This window comes from Eleginops maclovinus, chromosome 20, assembly GCF_036324505.1.
Source record: "Eleginops maclovinus isolate JMC-PN-2008 ecotype Puerto Natales chromosome 20, JC_Emac_rtc_rv5, whole genome shotgun sequence".
Lineage (NCBI taxonomy): Eukaryota > Metazoa > Chordata > Actinopteri > Perciformes > Eleginopidae > Eleginops > Eleginops maclovinus.
The window spans coordinates 18,240,143-18,254,399 of record NC_086368.1 but is presented as its reverse complement, the minus strand read 5'-3'; the positions used below and the strand labels follow the sequence as shown (position 1 = coordinate 18,254,399).

Genomic DNA, 14,257 nt, shown 5'->3' with positions numbered 1-14,257 from the left:
GAGCAGCATGCTTTGGTTATTATACAGAATTGTTTCATGTGTGTGAGTGATTGTTCAGACTTTTGTTGGTATAAAGATTTAAAACACTTAACAACTAAATGGTTAAAACCCCGCAATCATTATTCTACCCAGCACGCCTTATTTGGCCTGCATCTAGAAATTCAGAGAAAAACTAAAAAGTTGAACTGATGTGGATTTCCTAGAAAGATTCCCTACAAAATAAATACAGGAGGGATTAATAAGCAGAAATGAAATATTGCATTATTAACTTAAGACACGGCTATTGGATAAATACAACAAATCAAGCGAAATGCAGTATACAAGACAGGATTATATGGTGGAACATACCTTGAGCAACATCACAGTTGTCTCTGCCTGACAGTAGTGTTAACTCGTTTTATAGTGTATTGTCACAATAACAACTTGATTTGTCGAGCGTAATTACTCCGGCAAACCTCCGAGAAAACCTCTCGCAGTGTCCACCATGGATCGGGGGAAATCTATATTACTGGAAACAGGCTGTGTGTGCATTCCTCTTATCTTTAATGTCGAGGCGGTGAATTCCCAGAAAGAGAGCTCTGTCAGGGCGGCCCGGCGGGGCGGAGTCAAGCCCTGCAATTATTCCTGGAAAGCGGATAGGGGGAAGCTGCCGCGCGATTCCTGGGAGCGAGCGCTCGCGTTCGGCCCACGGCACAAACACGGGGGAGAGATGAGTCTCAAAACAAGAGACGGGGAAATGACCGGGCTCGCCACTGTGTTATCCTGAGAATCAGCCGAAAGAAAAACAGATATTTGTTCATCAGCAAAAGCGCTGCTAAATACTGGAGCTGCTAGAGCTAGACAACCGGAGGTGAAATGGGAGTTGGTGCGGCCGGTGTGACGTCAGAGCCGCCGGTGCTGTTCTCAGAATAGACTTCTAGGAAACCGTAATTTTTAAAAGCCCAGCCTTTACACTCTGTCCTTCACACATTTGGATCCCATTCTGGTGACAACACACTCCAAACCGCTGCTACGGAGATTTTTATGTTTTAGACGTTTTGTTTTCATTTTTCTCGTCCAGTGTTGTTCTTATAAACACTACAGGACCAGAGCACTACTGCCTGGGTACACCGAGCTCTTTTATCACCAATTTGAACGCTTTTTTTTGTGGAAGTGTTTTTTTCCTTTCTTCAGACGGAGATCAGTGTCTATATGTTTCGTGATTTTCTGCGGAAGAAACACTGACCAGATCTTAATCTACAGAGGATTTAAGAAATAGCATGATTCTTTGTGTACCAGCGTGAGTTGACTTTCTTTGTTTATGCGTTTTCTTTTATTGTCTGTGTTGAAAATCTTATCAAAACCAGTTATATGTGTGAAAATAATACACTTTAAAAAAAATATTATTAAGTTGTATCTAAGTCTTAGAGTGTTAATTGTACATGTTTACTAAGAATCGCAACTGTCTAACTCTTGTATACCAATTACAAAGACCCTTAACACTAAATCAAAAATATTAAATGGTCTTTTTCAGAAACGTCATCATTCTATTAGTAGTAATTGTACAGTTTAAAAAAAGAAGAAGTTTAAACTTAATTTAACCGTGAGAGAGTGATTCAGGTTAAAATGTTGTTTTAAAGGTCATTAACAAAATTGCCATCAATAACAGACTAAACATAAAATATGGGACAAAATAAGTTTTACATGATGTATTAAATTCCATACAACTGTGATAATTCATAAGACTAATTATTCAGTTTGTGCATCTCACAATAAAGTGGACAAAGAAGTTACCAAGTGAACGCTTCCATCTGTTACTTCTTATTTAGCAATAAACACTGAAGTAAAAAGAATGATGTTCCCTAACAAGGAAGAACAAACCCTGCAATGACTATATTGCTTTATGTTTTTTTAAACCTTGTTTTTCCACTTATCTACAGTCCGAGAGCACCTCTGACTGCTGCTCCGTCCACTGAAACCTCGAGGGGGATGCGGGCAGGAACAGTACCTACCCCTTGCCTTCAAAGCACCCCTCCACTATGGGACCCAACAAAGGACTTGCGGGCGATTGCCAGCAACTTCTGCTATCTAGAAAATTCAGGTATGAAAAGTGTTTCACATTCACAGCCAAAAATGACATTCTTGAAAATCTACACTATTGTCATTTCCTTGTTTGGAACATTTTGTCTCCATTTGTAGGAGATTTAGTTAAATGTGATAATTGTGGAAAATTAAGAAACAAACAGGGCAGTAATAAGGACTGAGTGTTCAGAGTGACTAATAATTAGGAATGTGTGTGTAGGATGGTACTGGGGAGCTGTAACTGCAGCTCAGGCCCACGCTGCACTTCAAGAGGCATCTGAAGGAGCTTTTTTGATACGGGACAGCAGTCACCCTCTGTACATGCTGACCCTCTCCGTCAGGACTGCAAGAGGTCCCACCAGTATTCGGATCCAGTACAGCGGGGCACAGTTTTTGCTCGACTCCAGCTCCCCGGCCAGGCCGAGCCTGTCGTCCTTCCCCAACGTGCCCAGCCTGGTGCAGCACTACATGGGACCAGGGAGGAAAGCAGAGGAGGGGAAGGTGGTGGAGGAGGCCCCTTCAAAACCCTGTCATCAGACAATTCAGGAGACCTCTGTGGTTTTGAAACTGAAGCGGCCTTTGTACAAGCCGCAGGGCCTCCCCTCCTTACAGCACCTCACTCGCCTCGTCATAAACAGACACTCTGACAGCCCTGACCAGCTCCCACTCCCGAGGCCTCTGCTGCGTTACATTCAGGAATATCCCTTCAAGGTATGACGGGTGCTTCCTGATGTTATTAAATTTAAGGACAAATAAACTCTCAAACAGGTCTCTGGTGCCTGAAAATTACACCGCTGCTGCAGCATTTGGAGGCCAGTCACGAAACCACTGGACACAGGGTGATATTTTTTGCTGAAAAATGTGTATAAATTCAGTTTATACTGACGTGCCTGATGCCAGACTTCATTTGTCAAGGATTGGGTGATGAAGTACGACGACTTGTGAGCAAACTTGTACTGTAATCACTTTTTTTGCGATGGATGTGGGAATTATCCATGTCCATTTGACCCTCATCAGTTCTGGATGTACGTACTGTTTCCAAGAACTACACTGATTCCATTAAGACATCTTTTATGCCGTTTTATTTTTCTCAGTAAAACATTTTTTCTACCTTTTACATGTGTACATTTTTCTATTAAAATAACAAACTTACTTGCTGGCCTCTTCATCATTTTCAGTTCCTCATCATTATTATTCACCACCACATGATGTTCTGCTTTTGAGTCACTTTTTCCCATATCACCTTTGAACCCAAAGACCGGCCTTTGAGCTTTAAGTGTGAGAGATGCAGATTGTGTGAGGAAGTGAAGGCCACATTGTGAGTGTGTGTGTGAGATTTTGCTCAACAATGCGTACAGCCTGCATCTGAGTCAGCGAGTGGACGAGCGAAGGGGAGGACCGTTCATCACAGATTCACAGAAGTACTGAGAGCTTCCTGGGAGCGGGGGGAGATTCTGAGAGGGAGGGTTCTAAGAAAAGCCTCAGTAATTACCTTCAGCTTTGAGCCTGCTTTTGTGCCATCTCGCACACGTTTTATTGTGGCAGAGGATGTGATAACAACTGTTACCAGGTGAAGTGTTACAGTGACATGAAAATTATTTTAGCTGCAGCAGATTGTTAATATTGAGTGATCAGATGGGTGCGAGCGCATGCTCGGCAGCTCAGTGGGGGCGGGGGAGCTGAGGCTGAGGCGACCTGGGCTAAAGCCAGCGTAATAGGATCTCAGTTTCTCAATCCAGATCCAGCTTGTGGTCCTTGTTCGACTTCTCTTTCCGAAGGATGCAGAATCGCGGCCTAAGAAACAAATACAAATTTGCTTTTTAGGACTTGAAATAAGAAAGAAACAGAGCAGGGGTGTTATTGAGCTAAGTTTTCTAATTTAGTTAAATATTTTCACAGTGAAGGCTTTTAATCAAATAGACACTGATGCGGTTAAAGATCTACCCTTTAACTTGACGTTACAGCAGGTAAAAGTGATTTGATGTCAGCCAGGTAACAGACAGAGAGATCTGCACAAACCTGCCACTGATGTCGTGCCTTGTCTCCACATAATGCATCTCTTCCACATTCACCTCAACCCACCGTTGAATGAGCGGGGGGTGTCTGGGATCCACCTCCAAGTAAACACGGCTGGTATTCACCATAAAGAAAACACAGAATGGACCAAAATGATTATCAACAGGACAGGATTATCAGTAGCACCCATGAGATGAGAGCTGGGGCACTTGTCTGGAAGTGACTCCACTCTAAGCTTAACTCTTTAAAAAGGAAACACGATACCCGTGTTTTTCTGAACATGCTGTTCTTGTGACAAGCCACCGCCGTTTAGGAATTAAACCCAGGTGGGCTTGCTTGCCTGTGTGTGTGTGTCTGTGTGTATTTGACGGGCAGTGGGGTTCCTTACCCATGATCTGATAAAATCTTTGGAGCCAGAGTCAAAATCTGTTTGATCACATCTAGGCCATCGTTCCCTCCATCTAAAGCAGCATGGTCTTCAAACCTGGAAAACCAGAAAACACATAAATACATTACTTACAGTTACAGTTATTAGGTACATTTAAAAAAACAACAACTTTCTAATGTAAACTATAGACATTTCATTCATATTGTTTACTTTTGCTACACAGGAATGAGCATCAAATGAATTATATACAATTTTTTTTTTTTAATAAATATACAATTATTAGTATGATTCTCTTTTTAATGCGCCGGGTTTGGAATGAAAATGATTCACACATGAAATGATTCATAGCACATTATAACACACTGTGGTTAAAAAAACCAAACATACTTTCTTTGTCTTTGTTCATACTTTAGAAAAGAACAGAACAAGATCTGTTGACATCTGATTAAACACAAACGTATATGAACTATAAAAGTCTTTAATTTGCAAGAAAGCAAGCAGAGAAAGCATATTAAGTTAGGAGTTGCTAAAAACTCTTACTTGAATAAAGGCTTTTCCAGATCACCTGTAGCACAGGGTGTGGGGACTGGATCATCATAAATAATTGAGAGCAGCTTACATTTTTCCTTTGGACCAATCAAGGTGTGGTAACTACCTTTTTGATATTTGTACATATTGTTTTCCAGAAGCTCTGGTCTGAGACTTCCTTACTGTCTTAATGTTTCTGATTGAGGGGGATTTTGAGCATGATATGTCACCTGCATCAGGGCAGACTTTAGCACTGTTGGTGCAGGACCTTATGCTTGCATGACATTATTTTAACACTCACACGCATTTGTTTGCAAAAGCACTTAACCACAGTCAAGAGCTGAGAGGGCAGGCTAACTCTTTAATCTCCCATCAGCGGATTTATTTAACTTATTTAAGTTGGATAACAAAATAAATCGCCATGATGTAGTTTGTTTAAAGTAACTCTTAAATTAGTCAGGGGTAATGGGACATTAAGATAAAATGATAAAAATAAATAATAGATCACCAAAACCTACATTGTTCAGAGCACATAATAGGGATCTTTATCATCATCATCATCATCATCATCATCATCATCATCATCATCATCATCATCATCATCAATGATAACAACTAATTTATAATACTTACTTCCTTACATGTGTATACTCCAGTTAAGGATACTTCATAGGAAGAGTTTTAATTGTTTAAAAAACCCAGGAGTTTAGGCTGCTTCCAAATCTCATGTTAAGGTTTGGAGAGGCTGAATGTGTTTTAATCACCAATATACTTCAGGTTCCAGCGCCGTCATATCCTCTGAAAACAGGTACGGGGGGTTGCTGACCAATACTGAAACAGAGCTACAGAGGCTCAACACCGTTTCTGCATCTGGAAAAACATATTTGAAGTTTGCATTACATGTAGATGCCAGTGTTTATAATGCATTATAAACATACTTATTCCATTTGTTATGCTTTGTAACACTGCTGATAACACATTTACTTATAAGGAAGACCATAGCACATAGCATATAATTCATTTAGAGGTGATAACTACTTACACTTGTTGCTTTAAGAAAAACTAATAGTTGACAATGTTGTGTGTATTGTTGTGCAAAGGTTTGTGAAAAGATTATTATGCTTATATATGTTACTACCACAGGAATTATAAAACACAATATATGACTTGACCCTATAAGACCTTTGATTGACCCTTATCAGCAGTATGTTTGATTCACTGCTTTCCCTTACCTTTCATGACATCTAAATGATGAATTTGTAATCTGTCCTGAAGCCCCAACCTGCAGAGGAAAGCCTTCATCAGACTTTATGCATTACACTCGATACGCCTCTACTACAAAACAAAGTTTATTGCAAGTCTTTCACCGCAATAAAAGTAAATCAATAATTACAACTTGCTTACTTGTGCTGTGGTTAAATTACCTTAAAGCATTCTCTCCTGTTAAATCCACCGCATCCTGGCTTTGATCCACGGCAATGGCTTTAAGCTAGTGACAGAGAAACAAACACAGCCAATTTAAGTGCTGTTTACTTTTTGGATACAAATACCTCAGGGAAAGAAGGTATGCATGAGAACGTTAAAACTTAACGATCTGTCCAACAGCTGAGACAGAAAAATGAACGCAAAGCTAACCTTTTGACAGGATAGTGGAAAGTATGTCTGAGTCCATGAGCTGACGTAAATACTGTGCTTTGTCATGTAAAAACAATAACGTGTTCTCTAAGGTCAGGAACACCAAACTTATCTGGGGACATAATTGTTTTGACAGAATTCGTCGCCAACACAATTGTCATGGTTGAATTATTTCACTGAATAGATGAAGATTATTAAACTGCTTGTGTCGCGTGTGGAACAGTCAGAAGATAATCATGATGGCAGGCTTTATTCTCTTGGGAATCTGTTGATCCATCCAATAGTTGATGAGATATTTCAGCCTGGATCAGAGTGGGGGACTGATGGACCAAAATTGACGTTCTAAGAGGCTCCTCGCTAGCATGTTTAAAAATCTACTTCATTCAATCAAAACAAATCTCACCTGAGGCAGACTCTTCAGCAGACTGAGAGAAATAGCACCAGACCCACATCCCACTTCCAAGCACGTTTCCTGGGCACCAACTTCAGTCCTTGGCTTCATTTGCAGATCATTGAGCACCAGTTCAACCAACTCCTGCACCAACACACAGAAAACCAAACATGGCTCTGGTTATGAAGGATTAATCACTGTAGAATTGTGAGTCCTGATTTTCTTCTGTCAAACCTCAGTTTCAGGTCTTGGTATGAACACAGGAGGTCTCATCTTCAGTGTCAGATCTCTAAAGTCCCACTCTTCAATCACATACTGCACAGGCATCCTGCAACAAAAACACTTGTTAATGAGTATTCCAAGTAAAAAATGCTTAAACAGAGGTGTATGTAAACTCTTTGTACCTGCATAGGCGTTGAGAGCAGAGCTTCCACATTTGCTCAGTTTTTTCTCGACTGAGAAACTCTGTTAACTTCCCCTGCTCAAGACTTTCTATCTGGATAATAAAACGACCAGAAGAAACAGGTAAGAATACTGTTAATTGTGAATGTAGCAATTCAGGCATATGAGGCAGGATCACCCATAAGGGGATAAAAAGGGCAAAGATTTATTGGATCTAGCCACTAGTTGGGGGCCAGCCATGATTGTGACCAACTATTATCTAATGTAAGCACATTTCTGGTGGGCAGGGCTCATATCAGGTAATGATGAATGAGCCCAGCAAAGTTCCACTTACAGTTTTAGCCCCGAGCAGATAAGCAAGGATATAATGGCTAGAGTGGTCGGGCTCAGTCACGCCTCTCTCTGCAAAGTGTCTTTTCCATAAATCTGCTGCCTGACGAGCTGTGATCCGTCCTGCAGGTAAGGCTGGAGCGCTGCATGCACGAACTGCATGGTAGCCCCAAAGTCCCTAAAAAAAAAGAGAAGGGTTTGAGTTATCCAGCTTTGGTTCTAGTTGATTTCTCCTTGTGCCTCCCCTTCAGAGGAATGACCATATTTAGACTATGTTCACAATGCAAAACTTGGTGCTCAAGTCAGATTTATTGTTTGGATCAGATTTTATTATTTGGCTGGTCACATGCAAAATCACTCAGATGTAAGATGACGTATGAATGTCCACATCAAAATTAAAAGGCCTGCAGTTTGTACATACTAGTCTATTGACACATTCTTGTTTGCATCACATGACCTTCGTCACCCACATAGTCCCTTGCTTCCTACTTCCCTAATCAGCCGAGCAGGATTGGATAGCCTTTAATGTCCCAGAGGAGCAATATGGTTGTATACCTGTAAGGATTAATAAAATAAAATAAAATCTCCACTGCTTTGATATCTGATTAAGACATTTTTATGGAGAAATGGCACAAACAAAGCTTGTTGCAGCCCCTCAAATATTGAGATTTCTATGGTATTCCAAATATTATCTTGGGGTTTTGGATGAAAAACAGGACAGGTCATTTAAAGACATCAATTTAACTTTGAGAAAATTAGAAGGACAAAAAAAAGTCTTGACATTTTAAAGACGATTCATTGAGGAATCAGATATAGCATGCAGATTTATAGATTTTTAGTTTCAGCCCTATTTGCAAACAGTATCAACCATCATCATGCATAGATAAGATAGACCTGTACATAACTTGGGATGTCATCATAATAAAATTGCAATGACTACATAGCAAAGAGTCCATTAAGATTTGTTAGACTAGTGCATGAACTGGCTGCCAGTGAAACCAGGTCGGAGTGCCAGTAGTTCAGATGTCATTGATGTGCCCTCTGAATAAGTTAACTCCTCTGCAGGCCATGTTTGAAACTTCACATAAGGGTGTGGAGGCCGCTGTCAATGGCTCGTAACTTGGATAACATGCCTAAAACATTTTAGTTAGTTAATGGTCTTACATGCTAGGTCCAAATTTACAACTAAAGTTAAATTGACTCATAAAGATGAATACTTTTGGAGCAAGCTACTCACCATGAAAACCCCAATTTATCGATGTTATTGTTGTGCATCTCCAATCCTTCATGCCATATGCCTTTTCAGTAGTCCCAATCAGCTCCTTTGTTTTGCTGACGTTGAGATGGAGGTTGTTGTCCTGGCACCAAGATGTCAGGGCTCTGACCTCCTCTCTGTACGCCGTCTCGTCGCCGTCTGTGATCAGGCCGATGACGGTCGTGTCGTCAGCAAACTTGATGATGGTGTTGGAGCTGTGTGTGGCCACGCAGTCGTGCGTGAACAGGGAGTAGAGGAGAGGGCTGAGCACACAACCCTGAGGGGCTCCGGTGTTGAGGGTCAAGGTGGAGGATGTGATGTTCCCCATCCGCACTGCCTGGGATCTGCCCGTCAGGAAGCTCATGATCCAGTCACAGAGGGCGCTGTTGAGCCCAAGGTCCCTGAGCTTAATGATGAGCTTGGAGGGCACAATGGTGTTGAATGCTGAACTGTAGTCAATGAACAGCATTCTCACATAAGTGTTCCTCTGGTCCAGGTGGGAGAGGGCAGTGTGGAGGGTGAGGGAGATGGCATCATCCGTGGACCTGTTTGCTCTGTAGGCAAACTGCAGGGGGTCCAGTGAGTCAGGGAGGGAGGAGGTGATAAAAGTTTTGACTAACCGCTCAAAGCACTTCATGATGATGGAGGTGAGTGCAACTGGGCGGTAGTCATTGAGGCAGATGGGTTTTGTCTTTTTGGGGACAGGGACAATGATGGACTCTTTAAAGCATGTGGGGACTACAGACTGGAGCAGTGACCTATTGAAAATGTCTGTGAACACATCTGCCAGCTGAACTGCACACACCTTGAGAGCACGGCCAGGGATGCCATCAGGTCCTGGAGCTCTGTGTGCGTTGATTCTTTTCAGAGATCTACACACATCTGCACTGGTTAAAACCAGTGAGCAGGGATCCTGGGCCTTTGGTGCCTCCACAGCCGGGGGCTTCTCAAAGCGTGCATAAAATGTGTTCAGTTCATCTGGGAGAGATGCAGACACTTCCTCAGCACCACTCGTTGTCCTTTTGTAGTCTGTTATTGTTTTTAGTCCAGACCACATATTTCTGGCGTTGGAGCCCTTGTAGTTCGACTCCACCTTGTCCCTGTATTGTCTTTTCGCACTGCTAATAGCTCTCCGGAGTGCATACCTGGAATTCCTGTACTCATCCAAATCACCGCCGCTGTGCGCGATGGCCCGTGCTTTAAGTTTAGCTCGGACCTCGCCGTTTATCCAGGGCTTCTCATTTGGGAATGTCCGTACAGTAATCCGCGGCACGACGTCATCGATGCATTTGCCGATGTAGCAAATGACCGCGTCAGTGTGTGTGTTTATATCGTCCTCCTCAAACACACACCACTCCGTGATGCCAAAGCAGTGGCGGAGAGCAGAGTCAGACTGCTCGGACCAACGCTGCACTGTCCTTGTCACAGGTCGGTCCCTCTTCAGTCTCTGCCGGTAAACGGGGAGCAGAAGAAGAGATATGTGGTCTGACTTGCCGAAGGGGGGGCGGGGGAGGGCTTTATATCCATGCCGGAAAGGAGTGTAAACATGGTCCAGTGTATTTCCACCGCGCGTGGGGCAGCTGACGTGCTGATAGTATTTCGGCAGGACTTTCTTCATGTTGGCTCTGTTAAAATCCCCGGCCACAATAAATGCGGCCTCTGGCCGAGAAGTCTCTGTCCTGTCGATAATCCCATACAGCTCCTCCAGCGCTGTGTTGTTGTCAGCGTGCGGCGGAACATACACTGCTGTTAGAACAACAGATGTGAACTCCCTCGGCAGATAAAAAGGCCGGCATCCGATCATGATGTGCTCTAGGCTGGGAGAACAGTCCGAAGAAATGATCTCCACATCTGAGCACCAGTTGTTGTTGATCATGAAGCAGACACCTCCTCCCTTGCTCTTCCCTGAGTTTATTGTCCGGTCCTGGCGATGAATGGAGAATCCGTGTGGAGCAATGGCGGCGTCCGGTATCGTGGGGTCGAGCCAAGTCTCCGTGAAAACCAAAACATTACAGGTCTTAATGTCCCGTTGAAATGCCACCCTGCTACGGAGTTCGTCCAGCTTATTATCCAGGGATTGGACATTTGCCAGAAGTAAACTCGGTAGAGGAGGCCTGTTTTCACGTTTCCTCAGCCTGACCAGGACCCCGGCCCGGGAACCTCGTGGTCTCTTCCTCCTGCGCTCCACAGGTAGAGCTCCAGCAGGTAAACACGGAGACTCTCCATTGTTTGCAGGTCGTCGTGGATTATTGCTGTCCACCAGCGACCTGATGTGTAAAAGTTGTTCTCTATCATATTGGATGATAGGGCTCGCTTGGGCGGTTTGCATGTTGCAAAAAAAGTTAAAAACAACCAACAAAGTAAAACAATAAAAACACTAAGATGTGGAGTTGTTGAGGAGCTCGAGACACGGCAGCCATCCTCGGCGCCATCTTGTCCATCTAGTAAGAATACTGTTAATTGTGAATGTAGCAATTCAGGCATATGAGGCAGGATCACCCATAAGGGGATAAAAAGGGCAAAGATTTATTGGATCTAGCCACTAGTTGGGGGCCAGCCATGATTGTGACCAACTATTATCTAATGTAAGCACATTTCTGGTGGGCAGGGCTCATATCAGGTAATGATGAATGAGCCCAGCAAAGTTCCACTTACAGTTTTAGCCCCGAGCAGATAAGCAAGGATATAATGGCTAGAGTGGTCGGGCTCAGTCACGCCTCTCTCTGCAAAGTGTCTTTTCCATAAATCTGCTGCCTGACGAGCTGTGATCCGTCCTGCAGGTAAGGCTGGAGCGCTGCATGCACGAACTGCATGGTAGCCCCAAAGTCCCTAAAAAAAAAGAGAAGGGTTTGAGTTATCCAGCTTTGGTTCTAGTTGATTTCTCCTTGTGCCTCCCCTTCAGAGGAATGACCATATTTAGACTATGTTCACAATGCAAAACTTGGTGCTCAAGTCAGATTTATTGTTTGGATCAGATTTTATTATTTGGCTGGTCACATGCAAAATCACTCAGATGTAAGATGACGTATGAATGTCCACATCAAAATTAAAAGGCCTGCAGTTTGTACATACTAGTCTATTGACACATTCTTGTTTGCATCACATGACCTTCGTCACCCACATAGTCCCTTGCTTCCTACTTCCCTAATCAGCCGAGCAGGATTGGATAGCCTTTAATGTCCCAGAGGAGCAATATGGTTGTATACCTGTAAGGATTAATAAAATAAAATAAAATCTCCACTGCTTTGATATCTGATTAAGACATTTTTATGGAGAAATGGCACAAACAAAGCTTGTTGCAGCCCCTCAAATATTGAGATTTCTATGGTATTCCAAATATTATCTTGGGGTTTTGGATGAAAAACAGGACAGGTCATTTTAAAGACATCAATTTAACTTTGAGAAAATTAGAAGGACAAAAAAAAGTCTTGACATTTTAAAGACGATTCATTGAGGAATCAGATATAGCATGCAGATTTATAGATTTTTAGTTATTTTGCAAACAGTATTCAACACAATACAATTCATGCAATAGATAAGACATAGACCTGAGTACATTAAACTTATTGGAGATGTCATCATAATAAAATTGCAATGAGCTACAAAAGCAAAGAGTCCATAAGTATTTTGTTAAACTATGTGCAATAGGAACTGGGCTGACCGTGTAAACAGTCGAGGGTGCCAGTAGTTTCAGATGTCAGTTTGATTTGGCCCTCCTTGAAAAGTTTAACTCCTCCTTGCAGGCATTGTTTGAAACTCTACATAAAAAGGGTGTGGAGCGTCCTTCAGATTGGCTCTAACTTGATAAACATGGCTGATAAACTATTTTAAATTAGTTCAAATGGTCTTTACAATGCTAAGGTTGCCAAATTTACAAACTAAAAGTTAAATTGACTCAATAAAGGATGAATATACATTTTTGTGAGCAAGCAATCAACCATGAAAACCCTCAATTTAATCTGATTGTTTTATTTATATGCTGGCACATCTCCAATCCTTCATTGCCAGATTGCCTATTTCGCACACGTCCTCCTATTCAGCCTTTGTTTTTGCCTGTTTTACTGTTTGATGAAGCTTCCCCTTTGCTCTGTCTGGTCCTGCGTGGACTAACAGGTTTTGACCATTTTGGGACTTTAGAAAAGAGAACATTTATCTTTCACCATCTTTTGCCATTTAGATACAACATTTATTTAATTTCTGAGCCATTAAAATGCTCCATTGTAAATTAAACTAAATCATTAATTAAAATGTAATCATTGGGTTCTAGGAACAAGCGTTAATCCCCATAAACAGACAACCGTCTCAGTAAATAAATAAGCATGATCCCTGGGATTATAAACTATAAACACTTTCCTGTAAATTGTATAGCTGTTACAAAGGATCATTGTGCTAAACAGTTAGCATCACATGTGCTGCGCCAGGGTGACTCCCTGAAAACAACAAAAATGTGTTTTGTTCGTTACCTTTGGTCCAACACTCCAGCACCCAAAGCATGTGTAGCCTGCAATCAGAGATCTTTTCAACATAATTTATCCTAACAAACACAACCTTTCTTTCAAGCTGCTACTCGCTGCATTCTTACGGCATTCTGTTATCTTAGATGAACACTTTCATGGTCACTAGTATCACACTAAATTAATGTTAAACATGTTCTGGATGCCACTGTAGTTTGTAGTGTTTATAGTATTTCCTGCACATGGAGAAGCCAACCTCTCCGCTGTTGAGCTGACGCAAAACGTCTCAACATGCAACACTGCGCAACTTTGACCCCCTTGATGAAAGCATTTCCGTAGGCACTGAACCAAATGGTATTATCAATAAGAATAAATAATCACCTACAAACATAATACATATTTATAAAATCTGCATTCCTACAAATTATTTGATATTGAAAAAAATATGTTTTTGTTTGTTAAACTACACTCGTTTAAACTGCGCAGTATCGACCCTGGTGAACAATGCTGCCTTTAAAGACTGTCGAATGTGTTCGAATTTGGCAGGTAGACTTAAAATAAAAATAAAAAAACCTAGCACCATAGTGCCAAGCCCCCCAAAAATACCTAAAGTTTTGTATTTACATGTTTTTAGCTACAAATAATGTAAATATTGCAAACAGCTGATGGCAAAATCGATGTATACAACTATTATAATCCTATATAATCCTTAAAATATACTTTCCACCGAAAATTCCAACTGTATATGCATCAGAAAATGCCAAATAAATAATTAAATGTGTTTTTGTTTATTAAAA

The 14,257-nt window shown here is 41.7% G+C and overlaps 2 protein-coding genes across 3 annotated transcripts; one reads left to right on the top strand and one right to left on the bottom strand.

Moving 5' to 3' along the window:
• Positions 1-637: 637 nt before the first annotated feature.
• cisha (cytokine inducible SH2-containing protein a) lies at positions 638-3,213 on the top strand. The gene is made up of 3 exons (XM_063910434.1): positions 638-1,279; positions 1,920-2,080; positions 2,282-3,213. Exons 1-3 carry the CDS (start codon positions 1,260-1,262, stop codon positions 2,776-2,778), a joined length of 678 nt encoding a protein of 225 aa, XP_063766504.1. The 5' UTR covers positions 638-1,259; the 3' UTR covers positions 2,779-3,213.
• Positions 3,214-3,566: 353 nt separating this feature from the next.
• Positions 3,567-13,731, bottom strand: hemk1 (HemK methyltransferase family member 1). 2 transcript variants are annotated; one of them, XM_063910433.1, is made up of 11 exons: positions 13,470-13,731; positions 11,662-11,835; positions 7,424-7,515; positions 7,254-7,347; positions 7,032-7,163; positions 6,418-6,482; positions 6,226-6,275; positions 5,758-5,863; positions 4,466-4,561; positions 4,081-4,191; positions 3,567-3,855 (listed from the first exon to the last, which is right to left on the bottom strand). In XM_063910433.1, exons 1-11 carry the CDS (start codon positions 13,530-13,532, stop codon positions 3,792-3,794), a joined length of 1,047 nt encoding a protein of 348 aa, XP_063766503.1. In that variant the 5' UTR covers positions 13,533-13,731; the 3' UTR covers positions 3,567-3,791. The 2 variants fall into 2 exon arrangements, with proteins under 2 accessions (XP_063766503.1, XP_063766502.1); XM_063910432.1 differs by lacking the exons at positions 11,662-11,835; positions 13,470-13,731 and adding an exon at positions 7,756-8,191.
• Between the last annotated feature and the right edge of the window lie 526 nt (positions 13,732-14,257).

What these genes read in the sequence shown, in the direction of transcription:
- hemk1 (XM_063910433.1), bottom strand. Translation starts at nt 13,532, where the DNA reads ATGTTGAAAAGATCTCTGATTGCAGGCTACACATGCTTTGGGTGCTGG. An exon ending in TGCTCTCAACGCCTATGCAG is followed by an intron (nt 7,348 to 7,423) that starts GTACAAAGAGTT and finishes TTTTTGTTGCAG; the next exon opens with GATGCCTGTGCAGTATGTGA. An exon ending in AAGATTTTATCAGATCATGG is followed by an intron (nt 4,192 to 4,465) that starts GTAAGGAACCCC and finishes GGTGAATACCAG; the next exon opens with CCGTGTTTACTTGGAGGTGG.
- cisha (XM_063910434.1), top strand. Translation starts at nt 1,260, where the DNA reads ATGATTCTTTGTGTACCAGC. An exon ending in ATGATTCTTTGTGTACCAGC is followed by an intron (nt 1,280 to 1,919) that starts GTGAGTTGACTT and finishes ACTTATCTACAG; the next exon opens with TCCGAGAGCACCTCTGACTG. An exon ending in CTGCTATCTAGAAAATTCAG is followed by an intron (nt 2,081 to 2,281) that starts GTATGAAAAGTG and finishes ATGTGTGTGTAG; the next exon opens with GATGGTACTGGGGAGCTGTA.